Source organism: Trichogramma pretiosum, unplaced genomic scaffold (assembly GCF_000599845.2).
Source record: "Trichogramma pretiosum strain Unisexual culture from Peru unplaced genomic scaffold, Tpre_2.0 scaffold23, whole genome shotgun sequence".
Taxonomy (NCBI): domain Eukaryota; kingdom Metazoa; phylum Arthropoda; class Insecta; order Hymenoptera; family Trichogrammatidae; genus Trichogramma; species Trichogramma pretiosum.
This window is the reverse complement of record NW_019641629.1, coordinates 2134304-2155922: the sequence shown is the minus strand read 5'-3', so window position 1 is coordinate 2155922 and position 21619 is coordinate 2134304. Positions and strand designations below refer to the sequence as shown.

The following is a 21619-nucleotide window of genomic DNA, read 5'->3' as shown; positions in this document are numbered from 1 at the left end:
ATTTAAACAAACGTTAATTATGCAATTAAAAGTCAGCCAAATATTTCTTTAATCAATGTTAAAATATCTTTATCCTTATCGTTTGACCTACAAATAATGTTCACACGTAAAGAGTCATCGTGGTCAAGGTGCCAGCGTAATCGACTGTCATGCGGAAGGATCCAGGTTCGAGCCCCGAGACCGGCAAAATAATAATAAACTTTTTTCTCTACTTTCAGCGTCTCTATAATCTGATATAAATTCTTACATAATTCTAACACATATATATTACCATCAGAATAATAATATATTAATAATTAATTTAATGATCTCGAATTAATATCAAAACCTAGCAAAAACCTTTCAGAAACCTTTCAGAAATGTTTCGAAATTAATCTACATGAAATATTACAAAAAGGGTCCAACGTAATATTACAGTCAATACGAATGGGAGGAAATTGGTAAATTTGTGAAATATTACGATGAAATTTTTTTGAAATTTTTTCTGAAATGTGACTTTGAAACATTTCTGATAGGTTTTTGGAAACTTTCTGAAAGGTTTCTGAAAGGTTTTTGAAAAGGTTTTGAAAGCTTGCTATTTAACTTTCTACAAGCTGTTTAGAAACTGTTTTGAAAGCTTTCTATTTAACTTTCTACAAGCTGTTTAGACACTTTTTTGAAAGCTTGCTATTTAACTTTCTGGAAGCTGTTTAAAAACTTTTTTGAAAGCTTGCTATTTAACTTTCTGGAAGCTGTTTAAAAACTTTTTTGAAACCTTAAATGTAAACTTTCTCTAATCTTTCAGAAAAGCTTCTTGAAAGTCTTCGTCCCAGGGTTTGGGAAGCTTTCATGGAACCTGTTTGCGACCGGTTTGTCGAAGACATTTCGTACTTACAGAAAGCTTTCAAGAAAGTATTTTGGAAGCTCTCTAAACTTTTCTGAAAGCTTTCTGTAAGATTCTGGAAAGCGTTCATGCTATGTGGGTTATTTTTTACTCGATCTCAAAAACGAGAAACGTTTAGAAATACGCCTCGAGCTCGAGTGTACGTTTACAGGTGTACTTAATACGTGCGTGCTCGATGCGGTCGACGACGTCACGGGCGCTTGGCGGCGCCTACCTCAATCGTTATATACATATACACAAGGATCGCGCACAATGCACGTTGATACATAATGGAGGCTGCTGCCGCCGCACGCCTCGAGCTTCGGTATACCTTATAATCTCGCGCTAAACTAGGCTGCAGCTGCTGCTGCTCCCAAGACGTCGGCGGCGGCGGCCTCTCGATCAGACCTTAGCCGAGCTCTCGCTCTAACAACGTCATCATAATTAATCTTGCAAAATAATAACGCGCGTGCACGCAGCGTACCGCTATACAGAGTCGTGTCGAGCAGCTGATGACTTGGAGAATGCACCTCTCTATATATACATGTATATTTAAGAGTCAAATCTGAGCAAGAGAGCGAGAGAGAGAGAGAGAGCAGGTATACGGAAGCCAACTTCAACGCCTTCTCTCGAGCGTGTATAATTAAACTTGCAAGCCTTTCCCTCACTCCCTAGCCCCATTATAATGGCTGCAAACGCGTTTGTGCGCGCGAGTCTCTCTCTCTCTCTCTCTCTGTACGTGTATTACAACGTCTCGGCGGCGGCAGCGGAGGTTACACACCTACACACACACACAGTGCACACGCACGCGTAACTCGAGCTCGAGCACAGCGAAAAGCACAGAGAGAGAGAGAGAGCTCATGGCTGCACCGACTGCACAGGCACGCCAGCCCATTAGGCAAAGCATTTCCTAGACTCGCTCGCTGTTATACGGCATAAAGCTCTGACTAGAGAGCTTGCAGCGGCGGCGGCACGCCGCACGCGCGCGCGCGAGACCGTAGAGCAAAAGCTTCATCCGCAGACGAAATAAAAGAGAGAGAGAGAAATGGGAGGAGTAGAAGAAAAAAAAGAGAGAGAGGCGAAACGATTTCCTTATCTTACTTACACAAGAAATCCACTTTCTTTGGGTCAATGGGCGCGCATATAGTATAAACACAAAAGAGCTTGCGCGCGACACGCCTCGCTACACGAGCGGGAGAAACAGAGAGTCGAAAAAAATTGAATCAGCATAAAGCTCGCGAGAATATATATAATTTTTTTTATTTGCGTGTGTGTGTGTGTGCAAAAGCTACTTTTCGACTGCTCCGCTGCACTCGTGTCTGTGTCTGTGCGTGTATATATACGAGCGCCCATGAGTCGGTGGCGGGAGCGTATGACACGAGCGATAAATCTTATGGAGCGCCGTGGCGAAGTGCAGAGAGCGAAAAAGTTTTTCGCTGGTTAAAATGAAGAGAGCAAAAGGGGGATAAAAAACACGCGTACGATATATACATACCTCAAGGCAGAGAGAGAGAGGAGACTGATTAATTGCCCTCGTCGGTTGTGGCTGCCGAGCTGCTGCTGCTACTATTACTCTACGTGTGCGTGTGTGCAGTGTAAGAGAGATAAAGGAACACCTATGCAGAAGCGCGCGATTATTTGCTGTTGATTTCAATTAGTACCAGCGACCCGCAAGCTCGCTCGCTCGCTCGCTTTTGTCTCTTTCGGTCGTTTTCGTTATTTTTCTCTCTCTCTCTCTCTCGGAGCGCGGCAATTTTATAGCTCTGGACGCCGCGTTGTGTTGCGGCGCTTATTTTACATAAATTTCACGCCAGAGATAATAGCTTTTTAAATCCATTTCGTTTCGTTCTTTTTTTCCTTTATCTCTGCCTCTCTGCCTCTCTCTCTCTCGGCCAGCTCATTCATCCATATGCACGAGTACTTCCACGCGAATGCGTGTAAGCGTGCGGTGTATGTGTCTAAATATTCGTGCCCCGGGATTATACAACGAAACTTTGCGCGCGCGCGCGCGCGAGATAGAGAGGCTTTTTTCATTAGAATAATGCGTATCCGAGTTGAAAATCATTTTTGCGCGTACGCAGCGCTAATAAGCGTGTACACGCACGCAATTTTCCCTCCTCTTTTTTTCCTCTCTCGTTACTGCACGTTGTTACATTTCACCTTTTTTTTTTCACTGCTTTTGGGCCGCCGCGAGAGGGTGAGGGAGAGAGATAGAGCTTGCGAGCACGGGGAAAATCTTAATTAACCGTCGAGATATATCCACGCGGACGCTCGCGCGCGCTATATATACTTTTTATATACATATATAAAGCTCTCGGGGTCGAGTGCGAGGGTGTTACGATAATACGAAAAGATAAAAAGCCACTTTGGCGTATATATATCCGTGGCAGTGCAGCACAGTCAGTGCGTAGCTATATATACCCTCTTTCTCATGAATAATAACATCCACGTAAAAGCGAAAAATGTCTTTTCTCTCTCTCTCTCTCTTCCTCTCTCTCTCTCTCTATTTTTCTGCCGCTTTGGCAATTATTCGACTGGTCTCGCGATATAGCGGAAGCTCGAGCAGCACAGTACGCACGTACGAGGCAATTTTCGTTCGATCCCGGGGCACTGGTTGACGGGGCCACTCGGGCGCTTCGATTAACCATATACATGCAGCCGAGAGTGCGAAAGTGAGAAAAATCTCCTCGATATCCATCTCTCTCTCTCTTTCTCTCTAGCCAAGTGGGTGCGAAAGTGCGAAAAGATACGTATCTCTGCGAAAGTAGGTTAAAAAGCTCGGCCGCTTCTGAGTGTGTGTGAGTAAGTGTATGACGAAGCCGACACTCGTTGTATTTATACACGTATAATAATCCATCCCCCCATTGCTATTTGCTTTCGGTCCCCGGGCATAACAATGTGTGCGATACTTGTTATTACTCGTGGCTTGGTAGTAAAGAGAAACGATAATTATATACATTACGAATGCTCGCCCCCCGTGTATACACGGCCAATAATTGATACCGGGAAATGCATTTCATTGATTTATTCCTTTCTTCTTGTTTTCTTCTCTTCTCTTTTGCGCGCGACAAAACAAATTACTCGACGCATCCGTATCTATATTTATATTCATACATTTGTCATATATACGAAAGTTATTCGATACCGGTTTCGTTTTCCTCTTTTCTCTCTTTCTTTTCTCTCTTTTTTTTTCTTTTTTTGCTTTCTCGCTCGTTCTTTTTTCTCCGAACGACGCGTTCTCGCGCGCAGCGCGGCCCCAGAAGTGTCAACGAATCGATCACAGCGCGTGCGCGAGCTGCATCGCCCGCACCATAAAAAGGCTACGGGGCGAACTTGCAACTCGATTCTTTTTATCCGCGACGTATCGTCTATATATATATATAGGTGTAGTACCACTCGAGGAGCTGCTGGAGAAGAAAAAAATGGTAATTTTTTTTTTCCCCTCTCTCTCTCTCTCTCTCTCTCACACAGCTGCGGCTATACTGCTGCTGCTGCCGCTACTCGAGTGAGAAAATTCATCTCGCACTCGCGGCGCTCCGCACTGACATATACTCGTGCAGCAGCGCTGCTGCCGCTGTTGCCCGTGTGCTGCGCATAATAGTTTGCCGGAGTGCTGCCACAGCAGCAGCAGCAGCTACTTTCTTACTTGGTGAAGAGAAATTTGCCCGTAAGACGAACACGACGACTAGGGGGAAGATGGTGTACGCAGGGAATGCAGGAGGGAGGAGGATGGGGAAAGGATCGTTGACAAAGTTCCTAGCTCCTCGAGCCCCCAAAGCTCATTTCGACCTTCTTGCGCGCATGTTTATCTATCTATAGCTTTGGTGTACACACACACACATACCCCCAGCTCGTACCTAATTGGATTAAAATAAGTGTGTGTGTATGCTTGCGACGAGACGATCGCGCGCGAGCTTGCAAGCGACGTGCAGCCAGCCAGAGTATCAATTTTTGGTTAATCGGCTGTCTCTTTCTCTCTCTAGTAGTTTCCAAGTTTCGGCATTTGCTTTTTGTCCTCTCTCTCTCTCTCTCTCTCTCTTTGGAGCTTCGCAAGTCGAGTGCGTATATCTATATAGGAGCCGACGTGAACAAAGGAGCGACGTCGTCGAGCTCGACGCGCGCGTCTTTTGTACCATCGATCACACAACGCGTGCTGTTCTCAACACACGTACATAACATACATCTATATAGCCTGCGAAAAAGCTCTCGAGTTCGAGTTTCCACGATTTTCTCTCTCTCGTTCTCTCACCCTCTTGAAGGCGACGAGGAATAAGATTTATAATTTGTGCGTAAAACGATTTCGCCGAAGTAATTATAAGCTCTTTTCTCTCTCGGAAAAATATATAAGTTTTTATTCGTTGTATAGCTGCGTCGTCATTTTAATAAGAACGGCAAGACAATAATAAAGCTCGTCGTCGTCGGCCGTAACCGTTGCACAAAGCTAAAATAATTTAATTTCATTCGCATCTCTCGTCGAGGCTGTTTATACATCTACTGCAACAAAAGAACCAAACGATTACGTACATATGCCACACTTTTTGATATATATAGGTATATATGGAGTAGCGGTAAGTAGCGTAGCCGCGAGTAAAAAGTACAAACGCGATACGACGTCTGACGGGCGCGTACGCGACGCAGTACGTACACGCAGTGTCCCACTGCGGGAGCTTTTGTGTATCAAGCTGTACATATACACGTACTGATACGTATGAGCTTGCGTAGAGAGCGAGAGAGAGAGAGAGATCGTAGTATGGAGCGCAGGCGGCACTCACTGCCAGGGTCAGTATATACGTATAGAGCCAGTAGTGGTAGCAGCAGCAGAGGTTCGGCGGTGCAGGCGGCGGCGGCAGCAGCAGCAGCGACGGCGCGCGCGAGACTCGAACTCGCGCGCGCGTTCGAGCAGCGGCCGCCGTTTATGCTCTTTCTCTCTCTCTCTCTCTCTCTCTCTCTCTCTCTCTCTCTCTGTCTCTGTGTCGGAGAGACTCACTTGTGCCTGCAGAGTAACACGAACCGCTAAGCGAGACGCATCTCTCGAGCGAGCGAACGAGATATAGTGTCTCTGTACCGCTGCGTGTGTGTGCAAGCGGGCCAATTGTATCTCTCTCTCTCTCCTCGAGTACACCGGAAGATTCGCATTATTTCTCGCAGCGATCGAGTGGCCGTTTAATGTGCTTTGGAGTGGAGTGTGCGTTCGAGTGAGTGAGCGATCGCGTCTGTGTGTAGAGCTGCTGTGGGGCTCCGATCTATTTCTCTGTGTGTGCGCGAGTGCCCATCCGCCTGTACATATAGTAGTGATCGTTTAAAGTGTCGCCGTGTGCGCTCAGCCGAGCCTTCGGTGCATAACGTGTAATAATATGCCCCAACGACGACGAAGACGACGACGATCGTAATGTCGATCGCGTGGGTGCTCGGGACAAAGACGAGGTGAAAAAGATGCCTATCGACGAGTCGTCGTTGCACGAGGAAACAACAAAAAAAGCAACAACAACGAGAGAAGAGCGTTGCGCATTACATTTTGATAATTGACCGATCGTCGCGTGCGCGCCGATGATCATGGTCACGTAATAATGACAAGTGAGTACGTTTAACGGCTATAGCTGCTGCAAGCTCTCCTCGTATTCCTTTCGTTTTTTCTTTCGCTTTCCGATTTTCGTGTATGCTTTTCGTTTTTTTTTTCACCTGCATCACCGTGCATACAGCTGCCGTTAGATTCCTTTGGCCCAAAAATCCCAGGGATTTTTTTCGCTACTGCTGCCGCTGCTCCGAAACGAAGCGGAATTTTTCGGATTTTTGGCTCGGCGCTTAGAAGCGTTTCGGTAGAATTAGAGAGAAAGAGCGAGCGAGAGCTTGCAAAGCGAGGAAGAGAGAAACCTTGGAGCTTCTCGCAAAGAATATTCGAATTATTGAATGTCGTCCAAAACTGCGCGTATAAATTTCGCTCTCTTTCGGGCTGCACACACAGCGCGGGGCGGCGGCGTGCATCTATCTCGACGCGCGCGCGGGCCGATTTAGACGCGAGCGACGCACGAGGGAAGCAAAGCGTAGAAGAGGAAAAAGACCGCGTCCTTTTTTTCTGTCTTTTTTTTTTTTTTTTTTAATTAGCCGTATTCGACGCGCGATGTTCGATAGCCTATACGCGCGCGGCACACTACAAAAGCTCATCTCGCCGTGCTGGGTATTAGCATAAACGTTGAATCATTCATCCTCACGCTCGTGAGCGAGCGAGGCATCAAACGCGACGCGCGTGGGTATGCCTAAACGACGGATAGACAGCTAGGAAAATGCAAAATTGCCTTTTTTGGGACGGAAAACGACGATACTCGTTCACTCTATCCGTCTCTCTATAAATTGCACTTTGCCGCTCGCGTCGTGCTGCACGCGAGGGGACGACCGAGGACCGAATGATAAAAAATCTATCGAGATATTCGTGGGCGTACGTACATCGAAATAGTTCGCGTGCACTCTCCGCACATTAGACGCATATATGCGTTGTTTTTTTTCTCTCTCTCTCTCTGTCTCTCCTATAAAACGCATGGCCCCCGCTGTACGGGCGAATTACCTCGTTGCAAAGTAAACGCTTTCACGATATGCTTCTCTCTATTTCTCTTCATTTTTTTTTGCTCCACTTTCATTTCATTGATGAATCTTTATTCGTCTATACACATACGCTGACTCTCATCGAACGTGCACCGAGTTTCTCGTCGTTGTTGAACGCGTGGTGTCTGTATGTGTGCGTGTGTGCACGCATACGTTTACGTTCAAAAACGAAACTTTTTGCCAGCACGAGCGCAGCTGTCAACGCTCGTTAGAGAGATTTTTATTTGGCTTTCCCTCTCTCTCTCTTACTTTTTTTTGGGCGTTACTACTCTCAAACGTATACACGTATATACATATATATACGTAGTAGTGCAGTGCTGGCTATTATGTTCTCTTTTCGCTTTTCGATTTTCTCGACGTCTTCGTTTTGCGTCAGAAAAATACGCCTCTGCACCTGTGCGTACGATACAAATCGTGCTCGGGAAATTCTCTCTCATAGTCGTCGATGATTAGCAGAAAGCACAAAAATATCTACTCTCGAAGAGAGCTTTTACAAATTGCTGTACGCGCTGCAGATGCAGTGTCGAAAGTCAAAGAACGGGCGCGTTCGAGTTCTCAAAAGTTAAAAAAATATAAGAAAAAAACACATTTTAAACTTGAATGCAAAAGGTGCATCAAATAGCAAAAAGATTTAAATAAATGATCCAACTGAATGATATTAAAGAGTTATTAAAAGGATCTATATGAAACTATCAAAATTATCTAAATACAGTCAAATTTTGCGATTATTTCAGGAACCAATTTAAGCTTTTTTTGAACCCTTAGCATCGAACTTTACATGAGTGGCATAATTATAGTTTAAAATCTCAAGTGCGAAATATCCAGCTGCTTCATTTTTATGACTTTTGTGGAATAGTCCAACTCCAGACAAAGGAGTTGGCTGCTTTGATGATACCAGCTCCATGTACAAACATGGTACAATACTCTGTCCCAATAATAAGTGAAGAGCGGCCTCTCGAACAACCAAGCGAAGAAACCTAAATCATTATTGCTTACATCGTAATAAAACACATATAAATTCATGCTTTCACTGCTATAGAGATATCAGATAATACTTTGAGAGGCAAGGTATCATTCATAAAATGCATCTTGGTTAGAATTTTTCTGATTCCAACACCGCTTTCCAATGATCTGACATAATTTATGAATCAATTCAACTCAACTTTGGAACGACTACTACATTAGTCAATTCTCCAAACCGTTCCTAATAATCGTCTATGGTCTTTCCAGGAAAAATTTATCCAGTTTTTAAGTGAGTTTAGTATCAATCTGCATTTCTTCTAGTTTAGTTGTGACTTCATCTCTGAAACCCTTTAAAGTTTCAGAAATATCATCTAATTTATTATTGATATCAGTAAGAGTACTCTGGATGGCGTCCAAGCTCTCTTCTGTTTTATCTCCATCCCCGGATATTAATAACACCAAGTCCTTAACAGAACTGAATAATTCGATTGGATCGTTTAACAAAGTCAAAATATCAAGTCCAGATAAAGCAATTTCAAATGCTAATTTATCTGCAGATACATTGCGTTCAGAAGTAAAAACAAATGAAAATGCGAATACTATCAATATTAGATTCATATTGAAGTTATTTTTCAAACGAAATACGAAGTAATGAAAGTTAAGAATTTAATGGAAAGTTTTTCTCTTTCATACATGTGTAACTACTCGCAAGATCACGAATTACGTGACGTAATTGTAGCAATTTATTTTTTTTTAGTAAGATTTACGATTAGTTAATCACGACTTTTGTTCCATATTCTAGGATTTCGAAAAAATTTACAAATATACAAATATCCGTAAAATTGATTACTTAATGGACTATGGTAATTTTTTCCCAGTGTTACCATGAAAAGCTCATGATCTAAATATACAAATCATGCTCGGGAAACTTTTTCTCATAGTCGTCCATGATTAGCCCAAAGCACAAAAACTCGATGAGAGCTTTTATGAATTGCTATACACTCTGCTGTCGTTGTCGAATCGACGTCGAGTGTCGAAAGTCAAAGAACGGGCACGTTCGAGTTCGCAAAAGTTTAAAAAATGAAAAGAAAATATTCGAAATCTAAATAAAAAAGTAAAATTTTAGTAACATAAATTCGATCAAAAATAAACAGCCTTTTTCTATACTCATCGTGAATCTTTATTTTTCGACATTTTAAACTCAAAATTTTTAAATCACACAAGACTAGCTAATATACCACCATTTGTCAGAGCACCATATTTTTTAATATGATGAGAAAGGACCGCAAATGGGTGGTTTAAACAAAATTTCCGTCATTTTTCGCTTTGTTTTCTTAGTTAAAATTTTGATTTTTACCCATACTTTAAAATACCCATTACATAATTTTAAAAAAAAGTTCCGAGCTATCGAGCAACACGTTGCATGTAAATATTTAATAGAAAGGCCGAGAAAAAATTTCGAAATTAGCTCTTTTTTATTTATATATTCATGTAATAGCTCCTTAAGCATTGAACTTTACATGAGGCGTATAATCATAGCTTAAAATTTTAAGGGCCAAATAACCAGCTGCTTCATTTTTATGACTCTTGTGAAATAGTCCAACTCCAGACAAAGGAGTTGGTTGTTTTGACGTTACCGGCTCTATGTCCACAAATGGTACGATGCTTTGTCCCACATCAGACTTCATACTGCTTATTGTCATTTTGACATATTGTCTTGGGACCGTATGGAACCAATTATTTAAATGATTTGTCGGCAAATCATAGTCCTTAATATCATATTCCCTAAAAAAAAAAATTTTTCATTTAACACGAGCTGGATTGGTGCTTGAGGCATCATTGTTCGATTTACCTGAGATCGCGGGTCCCTCCTTCAAAATAGTGCAAATCGTAATAACCGACAATCAGTTTTCCTTGTTTATAATCAAATCGATGTCCCTGAGCTTCCAATCTTAAAAGTCCATCATCGTGAGCGAATTTAACGCCAGTTATAACAAATGTGCTGTCGAACTCAACATCGTCCAAAAGAACAGATCTATCTTTTAAACTGAATTTATGATAATAGCTGTGGGTAAAAAACGTGTCTTCAGCATCAAATGATCTATGAGCGTTTCATTATATACAGAAATTTTGTTGACTATTGAAGGGGCTATTGATGAGGGCATAATTGTAAGTTCTTATAACTTTTCAATAAATATTACAAAAACTTATAATTATACCTTTATTACCATTATGGTCAATAAAATTTATTTGTATAATCAAATTCAAATTAGGTAATCGAGAATAAATACCCTGTATCGTTAGTCTTCGGATTACTTTTCCATGATATTGTTTTTGGATCGATTGAGCCTGATGGTAAGAGTTTACCTTGCTGTATCTCAAGATGAAAAACATCGTCGATTTTTTTCAAGCGAAGTCCCACGACAACCCTAAGAAAAAAATAAAAATTTATTACTTTATTGTTCATTATCACAGTAGAAAATCTACTGAACCACAAAATTCTTACTTATTCTCTTTTACGTCGGCTGTAACTACTCTCAAGTCAATATAACTACTCTTCGGATTCGGTGGAACACAGGTACAAACGCAAATGTCGCATGGGGCCCAAAATTCCGAGCGTGCCCAATGATAGGTTAATTTTCCATTACATCCTCCTTGTTTCTTTTTACCGTAGATCTGCCCGTTATCGCCTTCTACATATTCATAATGGCGACTTTCATCTTCTACGAATGTACTATCTTTCTGCGAAAGAAAATAGCAAATGAAAATTTGGTCAAAAATTAAATAACACTTGTTGAATTACCGAATGACAAATATGTATGTTTGAGTCGAAATTACCGCAATAATACGTCTTACCCTCGCACATATTTCTGTAATCAATGCAATCATGATATGCTGACCATGGTTTACACGTGATATATGAATCTTCGGAAAAACGAGTACAATCTTCTCGGCAACCAAACCATGTAGCTCTTTCCCATGATTGCATCATATTGTACTCAGGTTGGATAACTTTGTACATAAATGATCGAAACTTCTCGTAGGTGACACCTATAAAAAATATTAATATTGAATCATTATTTTTAAATTTATGACTGTTTACCTTGTTGGGGATTGTTTGATGTGCAGCTCCACAATTCACGAGATGATTTTGACATGGCGTCTTTCAAATACTTTACCGCTTCATTGGACCTCTCAACAAAATCATTTTTCGTATTATCCAGTGTTGATTTCATATCTATTTTTAAAATGATATATTAATTCAAATTGTACATAAAATATTTTATAAATTGATTTCAACCTGGATTCTTTTTCATTAGCTCTTTTATTGTGAACAAATCCATTGCTAGTCCTTTGAGTTCGGCTACCCAAAGAGCTTTGTACAAATTATTAATAATAAGTTGTTGCGAGCGGCCCCTCGAACAAACAAGCGTAGATACCTAAATAATTAACGCTTACATAAAAATAGAATATAAAAATTTGTGTGTTTCTGCAGGCACTTACGATAGTGAAGTCAGACAATACTTTGAGGCCGCTCGATGACCACCTATTACCAGTTAGCGCATTAAGCATCTCGATTAAAATTGCTTTGACTCCGACACCGGAATTCAATGACCTCACAGTGTTTATAAAGCGAGTCAAATCATCTTTGGAACGATTCTTCTTTGACACTTGTCGAAAAGTATCGAAATATCTGTCTATAGTCTCTCCGAGAATGAAAAATCTATCCAGTCTTGAAGTGATTTCCTCATCCGTTCGAAGTTCTTTTAGTTTACTGATTATTTCGTCCCTGAAACTCTGGAGATTTTCAGTAATGCTATCTAACTTATTATTCATACTCGTGAGAGTACCCTGAATTTTATTCAAGGTCTTTTCATTTTTGTCTCCATCCGAAGTCATTGATGACGTGAATTTGGAAAACGCTTGAAATATTTTGGCTGGATTGTCGAATGAAGATAACACATTAAATCCCAATTCAGCAAAGTCTAATGGGGTTACATCCGCTGCTACATTGCGTACAGAATAGGATACAAATAAAAAGGAAAATAGTATCAATATTAGATTCATATTGAAGTTATTTTTTCAACTAAATACGAAGTTTTAAAAGTTAAGAATTTAAAGGAAACTTTTTCTCTTTCATGCGTGTGTAACTACTCGCATGATCACGAATTACGTGACGCAAATACAGAAATTTACTACTTTAGTTTGATTTACGACTAGTTAATCACGACTTCTTCTATCGTTCAGCTTATTGCAGCTATGAGAATATTTTTTTTTCGCTTTTCAACTCATTTTTTTTTCCTTAATGTGGCTTTCGAAAAATTTTCCAAGTAAAATTTAATGCTTTCGCTGAATCCAAGCTCCTACTTAGCATTGATTGCATGGTAAAAAATTGCTAGGGTCAATTTAAACCAATAAAGTAGGAATTTGAACGATAAATGATTTCGGTAATTTTTACCGGGCTCAAAGAAGCTTAACTTGGAAAAAGAACTGCGCATAATTTGGGTCACGACGATCGTTTAGCTTCTGCTGGAAACGCATGCACAAACACACACGGCTTACAGGCGGCCAGATAAATCATCGATACACGGCAAGCCGACCTCCTGGCCACCCCATTGAAAATTTGTCAGGCGTGGTGTTAGTAATAGCTTCTCTGCGAGCTCTCGCGCGCGTATAAGGAAAGAAAGGCCACAGAGAGAGAGAGAGAGAGAGAGAGAGAGAGAGAGAGATAAAGCTGGTGTACCTATTATACGTATACAGGATAGTAAATACACGTGTGCGCGGGGCAGACGAAAAATTTATACGCCACCGCAGAGCTTGCGGCGAGCATAAAATGTAGTGCGCAAAGAACGCGGATATATATTTGCGCCTCGATAATGGCTCTCTCGGTTATTTCTCTTTGATAGCGTAGGCGCGAGCTCTTCGTATAAATATATGTACAGCTAGTTCGAGCTCTCGATTATATTCGCCCGTGTTTGTGAAAAAAATAATAAGAAGCTTTTCGCGCGCACGCGTGTATCTCTCGCGCGCACGAAGCTCATCTTTTGTCTCTCCTTCTCTTTCTGCTCGAGTCTTCGACGTATTGTAAAAAAAGGTAAAGCACGCAAAGCCAAACGGAAATAATAAAAAAAAAACAGACGAATAACAAGGAAAAAACGAAACAAAACATCGGAGAGGCGAAACGTGAAAAACTTTTAGCCCGTCGGCGCGCGTATATATATAGCTGCTGCGTGCACACAGTCTGGTAGCAGCCGGGGGCACGCGCGGCCGTCGCGACGATAAAGTTTCAATTTCATTCGACGACGATCCTCGTCATCGTCGTGGCACACACACACACATACGTGTGTAACGTATAAAATATAATCCTATATCTGTGTGGAGGAGTTACGGCAGTCGAAGCTTGTAACAGGTTGCGCTTGTAATCGAGTTTTCTCTTCTGGAAGCTGCTTACTTACATACACAGACAGACGACGCACACATACGCCCGACTTTTTTTTTCTCTTCTCTCCCACTCGGCTCGGCCCGACTGCAGCTCGAAAGCCGCAATAAGCTCGTCGGAAATGCTCGTCTCGTGTGCTGCTGCTGCTGCTGCTGCTGCTGCTGCTGCGGCTACCGAGCCGAGTATAGATGTATAATAAACTCGTTAAACGCCGTGAAATCTTACACACACGCGTGCTGTTGAGAGAGAGAGAGAGAGGCAGACTTTTATTTGGTGCAAAATTTAGTACCCGAGAGAGTGAGATAGAGAGAGAGAGACAAGGTGGTAGGAGGGGGCGGTGGATCGGTAAATACATTGCTCGCGTGCACGTATGCGCCTATATATCGCAGGCGGAAATGGCAAGTGTTGCATATACACAGATTTATTGTCTGCTTACCCTCCAATGTGCGCACTACACATATACGTATGCGTGTACGTACGTCGTCGTCGTCGTCGTCGTCGTCGTCGTCGTCGTTGTTGTTGTTGCTGCCTCTGTTCGCCTAATAAATCAATCACGATCGCGTCGTGAATCGCACTCTCTCTCTCTCATACAACCACACCCACAATGTGTTCGTGTGTGTATAATACCGGTCGCCTATATATACCGAGCACAACAACATCACACGCGCGAACCCCAGCGTTATTATTATTTACATTGCGCCATACACGGTACACGATCCGCGCTGTGAATACGTGGCGCACGCAGAGTCCGATGTACGTACAATAATAATGATAACGTAACGATCGTCGTGCCGCTGCATGCCAGCTACCGCGCACGGCGGGAGCCACGCGATTTTCTTCTTTAGCTTTATTAAATTTCAGCGATGCTGTCTCGCGTCGTACGCACCGCTATTTTATTATATATAATACACGCGTATATAATATTTATCAAAATTAATTGAGGTGCAGCGCAGCTGGGGCCGGCCCCCTCCCCCCGATCAATTTCGCGCAATTTAAATCGCATCTACGAGACAGCTACGACGCGAGCATTAATAATTAACTTTGTAAAACACGGGCTCGAAGCGCACACGTGCTATGTAATATAATGCGCGCGTAAGTGTCAAAGGGCACATCCTCAAAAAGCCATTATAACTTTCGTCGTCGTCGTCGTGCACAGCTCGGAGAGCCGCTTACAACACTCCCACTGCTGTTCTCTCCGCACTGCGGGCCGAAGCTCGATGTAAAGCTCGGAATTCTTCTTATCGTGCGCCGTGCGCGCAACGCCGTAGCAGCGGCACAAGTTTGCGAATCGCAAGCACCGGCGAGCATCCGATCGAGCGAAAAATATGTCTCTGTACCCTACTATATACACGAAAGTAAGTCGAAGGAGCGAGACGCGCGGCTCGCGTAGCCGAAATATAATTCATAGTTTATACATGGCAAGTGCTCTGTGCTGTGTGTGTGTGTGGTAAACGCGAAACGTCGTCGACGACGTGTGACGCGACGGAAGGAGAGAAAGAGAGAGAGACAGAGAGCGAGAGTGGCAGTCGGCATTACACGCGCGTAAATATATACACTGCACGCGACGCGAGTAAGAGACACTCGGCGCGCAGTTTTAAAGATAGCTCGTTATAATTTCGACGACTTTGTGGGTCCACATGCTGCTGCGCGCGAGTCGAGTCTTTTCGCCCAACGCGCGACGCGGGTACATATATATATATAATACACGCAAATACATACGTATATGCACGCGCGAGTATCTATCGTCACGCGCGTCTACATGCGCTCACACACACACACACACGCGGGCACTTTTTGCACGCCGCATCCGTTAATATACGCACAGCCCGCAGCTAAGCTCGTCTAGTCTCTATTTATTAACCTACTTGAGCGCAAGCTTATATTATTATACGCGCGCGTATTACACTCGGTTGAAACCTCAGCGAGCGCAGCAGCTACTCCGCCTTTAAGCAGCGGCGGCAGCAGCAGCTTGCTAACTGCCACGACGACGACGACGACGACATACGCGAGTCGCGTGTGCATATAGGCGCAGAAAACGTTCGCGGGGCCACCGTATGCGCCCTGCACAGATATATAAACGTCTAAAAATGACATCGCGATAACTTACAACGCGCTTCGTGTAACGAGCGCGGCGCGGCGGACACTCGAGTCGTCGTCGCGTAGTAGCACATAAACCTGAAAATTTCGTTCTCGCGCGCGCGCAAGCTCGGTTCTCGCAGCTGGAAACGCGATAAAATGATTTTCCTCTTTTTTTTTCTTTTTTATTTATTTGGACTCGCGCTGGGAAAAAAAGCTGCGCCGAGCTTTTGCGGTTGCGAGCGACGACAGCGCGCGACAACTGCGCCCGACGTCGCGTCGAGCTAAAAAGTTCAGCTCGAGCCGGAGAATGACTCGGTTAATTTCTACGCGCGAAGCTTATTACGGCGCGAGAGATAACCGCCCTGATTTCTTTTCTCTCTTACTCTGTCTTTTCCCCGTCGTTTTCCTTCTCTTTCGAGGGCCGGGCACGTCTCTCCTCGAGCAAATAAATAATAGTCTCGGGCTGTATAGACGCACACGAGCTTGGCTAGCCAGGCGAGTTCAATTTTCACTCGGCCAATCTCATTACACACACACACAGACACGTGTATAAATAATACACACGTATACACTGAGCGAGCGGAAGAAGGTAGAAAGATATATATATATATATATATATAGAGAGAGAGAGAGAGAGAAGGAAAAAAAGCTCTCGCTATACGACTCCGAGTCAGACAATGAACTCTCTTATATACATACGTAACGTACACATACATACGAACAATAATAACACTGATCCGTCGGGCTCTTTTGTATATACTCCAGCCATATACGGGGCGCGTTTATACATACAGCACATACGCCGCACGAGCAAAGAAAGATTATATCTTCTTTTTTTTTTCGAGAGAGGATAATTTGGAGAGACGAGCTTTTTCTTCGCTCCGTATACCCGCGTATACAAGTATATGCGCGAGTATAAATACATGCATTAAGCCGTTAATTTTACTCAGCTGTCGTACAGTCTTATTTTTCGCGCGATCATAAACCGCGTCTACTGCGGCGTAATACCTACCTGCTCGTGGCACATACGCCTCGGGGCTAGCTTCCTTTTATTCTTTATACTTGAGCCATATATGCACACGTGCGCGAGCGTATCGGACTTTATCTTTGAATTCGCAAGAAACGCAAAGCAGAAGAGAGATATACAATGTTATATGTATCCGTGTGTACGAGCTTTTCTCCACACGCGCGCGGCGAGAGAGAGGAAGTGAGCGAGCGAAAGAAAAGTTATAAAGATTGCAAGCTGCTGCTGCTACTGCTGCTGCTGCAGGTTGTTGTCCGTAACGGTTTCTCATAAAGTTTTCCCCGAATAAACGCGCGCCACGCTCATATGTACACGTTTACGCAAGCGGACACGTGAGAGCCCGGAGCGAGAGGGAAAAAAGAAAACGACGCGGAGAGTCTGGAAAAAAGCTTCCACACACATATGTCGCGCTCAGGCGGGGGTATATCTGAATAGATACGGACAGTCGCGCGCGCAGTAGAACCATATAAAAGGAAAAGAAAATAGGAAGCCGAGGGAAAAGAGTCGTGACAAAAGATCGGCGCATCGGTCGCTGCCGTGTATACGTACTATGTCACGCGGGCCGTACATCATTATTTCGCGGTACGCGATCGGAGCTTTTTCGAAAGGCTAAATCGATGAGACACGTACGTGTACGTGCGCTGATCGGGGCACAGGATTTTCAATATCGAAGTAGTGCACCTCTTAACGAAGAAGAGAAATGAAAAAAGAGAGAGAGAAAGTTCGGCAAAGAAGAATGAAAAATTGGGATTAGTAATATTCTTCGATGAAAGAGAAAATGCGAGAGAATAAAAACTTGCACGATGAACTTTAAGCTGCAAAAAGAAAAGAGAGAGAGGGAGAGAAAAAAAGAAACACGACGACGTCGCTCGCGAGAGATCGAGCTTGCAAGCTCTCGGTTTATATAATATATAAAGTAGTAAGAACGACGGCGCAATCACAATTTCCCGTGTTCGGTACGTATAATATAATCCGATCCGTTCGAGAGCTGCCAGGAAGCTCGGCTCGAGATCGCGGTAGCTACATACATACATACATACACACAGAGAAAGAGAAGTAAATCGAAGTATATATAGAGAGAGAGGAGAATCGAGTGCATATACGGAATATATATCGAAAACTATTAAGCCGCGAGATTATTTCTCCGTCCCCAAAAACTCGAGGCTGTATTTAATATCGAACTTTGCGCTGTATCCGAATACGTATTCGTACATATAATTGTCTTTGCTCTTTGCTATATACAATATGCATACATGCGCTCTATAATCTAGAGAATAAATCACCCTCGAGCTTGCGTTGAAAATTTTCATGTACGCGTGTATATACCTTTGCAGTTTACTCGAGCTCAAGGAGCAGCCGTTCGAGCATCGCATAGACGATAGATAGATAGAGAGAGAGAGGGGAGATGAGCGCCATCGATAACTACACCTTGGCGCTGGAGGCATGCGGCAACGGGAGCAGCAGCAGCAGCAGCCAATGCGACGACGCCTTGTTCAACGTCACCGAGGTCTTGGTCGCGGCGGCGGCGGCGGCCAACAACAACACGACGGAGGACCCGATGCTGCACTGCATCAGCGGCGAGGGCGACGCCTTCACGGACTTCGTCGTCTACGGCCTGCTGATGAACTGCATCAGTCTGCTGGGCCTGCTCGGCAACTGCATCACCATCATCGTGCTGTCGAGGCCGCAGATGAGGTCGTCCATCAATTACCTGCTCATCGGCCTGGCCACCTGCGACACGGGACTCATCGTCTCGTCGGTGAGTGGATTTTTACCGTTTGTTATAATGAATCATACCGCGCGAGCTTTTAATTTGTTCACCGTTTCTTTTTTGTCGAGGAAAGCTCGATCGCGTATAGTACGCAACTTTCGGGACAAAGTTTATTATCGCACTGTAGTGCGCCAGCGGATAAGCCGCGCTATGTGTCCGATGTAATCCGAGCGCGCGGTATCGGGGATCGCATATACGTAGCGTCGAAAAATAAACGAATAAAATTCCGAAACGTATCTGCTGCATCGGACGAGCGATCAATGCTACATATATATATATATGTGTGTAGCGCTGCTCTTCTTACTACTTTGAGATTCGTTACAGCTCTGAATTATCTCTAATCTCAATCGGACTCGTGAGGGAATGAGAGAATTGCGAGTCTCTGATGCTGCAGCAGCTTCCCTCCTCCGAATCGTAATACAGCGAGAGAGAGAGAGAGAGAGAGATCGAGCTTGCGAATGCGGGTATATAGATCGAGAGCAGCAGCAGCAGCAGCAACAGCAGACAGACAGACAGTTTATATATATACGCGCGGATCGAGGAGCGGAGGGGAAGAGAGAGATCGCGTTTATATACACACTGCGAGAGAAGAGTGTATATAATTCTATTCTCTCGTTCTCTTTTCTCTCTATCTATCTATCCGAGCTTGTCTCTCTGTCTCCGCTCTGTCTTTGAAAATAAGTAGGCCAATCGTTTTCCTCCGCTCCGACTCCTATCGTCATTACTACTGTTATTATTATTATTATATTTATTATTACTACCATTGTTATTGTTATCATTATTGCTCGACATTTTAATTAATTTATATCAAAATTATTATTATTATTACAATTGATTGGAGGGAAGTCGTTTATATACATACAGAACGCCGTGGCTGCTGCTCTCCGCTGGAAACGTATTGTAGTCGCGCGTTTACAAATTTATCATACACAAAACGGGAGGGGGTGGGGGGTGGGTGGGTACTCGCAACGACCGATCGTACACATCGCGCCGGCATTACAAACAAAGTTTCGTCGAAAATATCTCATTAAATCGGGAAGCAGCGGGAGGCCATAGCGAGCTAACCCAGGCGCGCGCTCGCGAGAGTAAGCTTTCGATAGAGCGATTTGCATAAAATCGTTATGTTGTTTACTATATATCGCTCTCGGCCCACCACCCCCCATTCCGCTTGGACCAATCGAAATCTGCTTGACCCATAAAAACTTTCGACTGCCGAAACTCGCCTTCCTATGTACCGAAAGTTTTGTATAAGTGGTTTTTAATATCCGTACCTCCTTACCCCGCGCACGTACGCGTATCAGCTGCTTTTATGCGTTTTCGTCAATTCGAGAGCCACGCGTGCGATATAGTAAGAAAACGAAAGGGGGTAAAAGTGCCCGCTCGGAAAGAAGAAAAAGTAACTTTCAATTCATTGGTGAAAAGCTCTTTCCCCGGGTTGTTTCTATAGTTATAATGTATGAGCGCTAACGAAAAGAAATACATCATTCATGCAATTTCGAATTTATATAAGTTTAAAATTGATGTAAGTAGTATTCTGAAAAATTAAAAGAAATAGACATTTTATCTTCCAAACGAGACTTAAAATATTCATCATTAAAGCTTTACTTCGTAAGTATTCTAAAAGACTAATTTGGTCCTTTGTAAGAGGGCCATCGGCGGTCCCTAAAATATTAATATAATTCAGAGATATTTAGAACGTCACAAACAAGTTTTCATGCCAACAGGAAAAAAAAAATTAATAGGACATTTAATTCCATAGAGAGCCGCCCAAATACACGTGAGAAGTTATTAGCTGCAAGAGGTGTTATACTTACCTGCGTAGTTGATTGGAGTCGAGCGATTATTACAAAGTAATGTCTTCTGATCATACATAATATACATTGCATCGGGTGGACTGAATTTTCACTACTTACAAAAATTTTTTATCGATCATTGATGGTGTTGAATTTTCTTTTCGACTGGTGGTAATTAGGATATATTGTTTGAACTTTAGATAATGTACGAAAGGTGAGTCAAGGGGCTTTCACAATCACGACAAAATCATGAGCAGTTTAAAATATTTTATTGTTCTTCACAAAATGAATTAATATTAACTTGAAAATTTATCTGAAATTTTATAGTTTACTCATGTGATAGCAATAGTATATTTCTCAACGGGTGCACATATGGTTTTTTAGCAAAACGAGGGATTATAGCACGAGCCGAAGGCGAGTGCTGTAACGAGTTTTGTTAAAAAACCATATCTGCACCAGTTTGAGATACTATTTTTTCCTACGAGAGCCTAAAATTAGCGGCAAAGTTGCGTATTTTAGGTTAGAGTGGGAAAAAAGTCTTTATTTTATCCAAATGTCTTCGAAAACTAATTTCATGTTCTTAAGGTTTGCTACCATTATGCACTCGATTTGTATGGATTTTGAGATACCATTTTTGTTCAAATGATTGGTGACAAAATTCACATTCGAAGGGTTTGCTATAATAATGTACTACTCTTATGTGTATTTTAAGATTATTTTAGTATCCAAATGATTTGTGACAAGTCTCACATTCGAAAGGTTTGCTCCGATCATGAACTGTATTCATGTGACTTTTAAGATTACCCTTTTCTCCAAATGATTTGTGGCAAATCTCACACTTGAAGGGTTTGATTCGATAATGTACTGAACGTATGTGAAGATTGAGTTTACTTTTTCGTCCAAATGATTTATGACAAGTCTCGCATTCGAAGGGTTTGCTACGATCATGTAATGCATTTATATGAGATTTGAGGGTAGATTTTTCTCCAAATGATTTGTGACAAGTCTCACATTCGAAGGGTTTGCTACGATTATGTACAACACTTATGTGAAGATTGAGTTTACATTTTCGTCCAAATGATTTGTGGCA

General features: G+C 42.8%; 2 protein-coding genes across 3 annotated transcripts in view; one reads left to right on the top strand and one right to left on the bottom strand.

Moving 5' to 3' along the window:
• The window catches only part of LOC106649460 (FMRFamide receptor), a 40555-nt gene that overhangs the window by 5206 nt on the left and 13730 nt on the right, over positions 1 to 21619 (top strand). The window contains exons 1-2 of one of the 2 annotated variants that reach the window (XM_014366895.2): positions 5851 to 6436; positions 18300 to 18724. In XM_014366895.2, the coding sequence (XP_014222381.1) occupies positions 18371 to 18724 (354 nt within the window). In that variant the 5' untranslated portion in view covers positions 5851 to 6436; positions 18300 to 18370. Of the gene's footprint in view, positions 1 to 5850; positions 6437 to 18299; positions 18725 to 21619 lie in introns of those variants that run through there. The other variant, XM_023459148.1, reaches the window with a different exon arrangement.
• On the bottom strand, positions 9665 to 12491 carry LOC106649345. Its single transcript, XM_023459147.1, has 8 exons — positions 11927 to 12491; positions 11724 to 11862; positions 11526 to 11660; positions 11226 to 11473; positions 10929 to 11164; positions 10714 to 10851; positions 10275 to 10487; positions 9665 to 10207 (listed from the first exon to the last, which is right to left on the bottom strand). Exons 1-8 carry the CDS (start codon positions 12488 to 12490, stop codon positions 9925 to 9927), a joined length of 1956 nt encoding a protein of 651 aa, XP_023314915.1. The 5' UTR covers position 12491; the 3' UTR covers positions 9665 to 9924.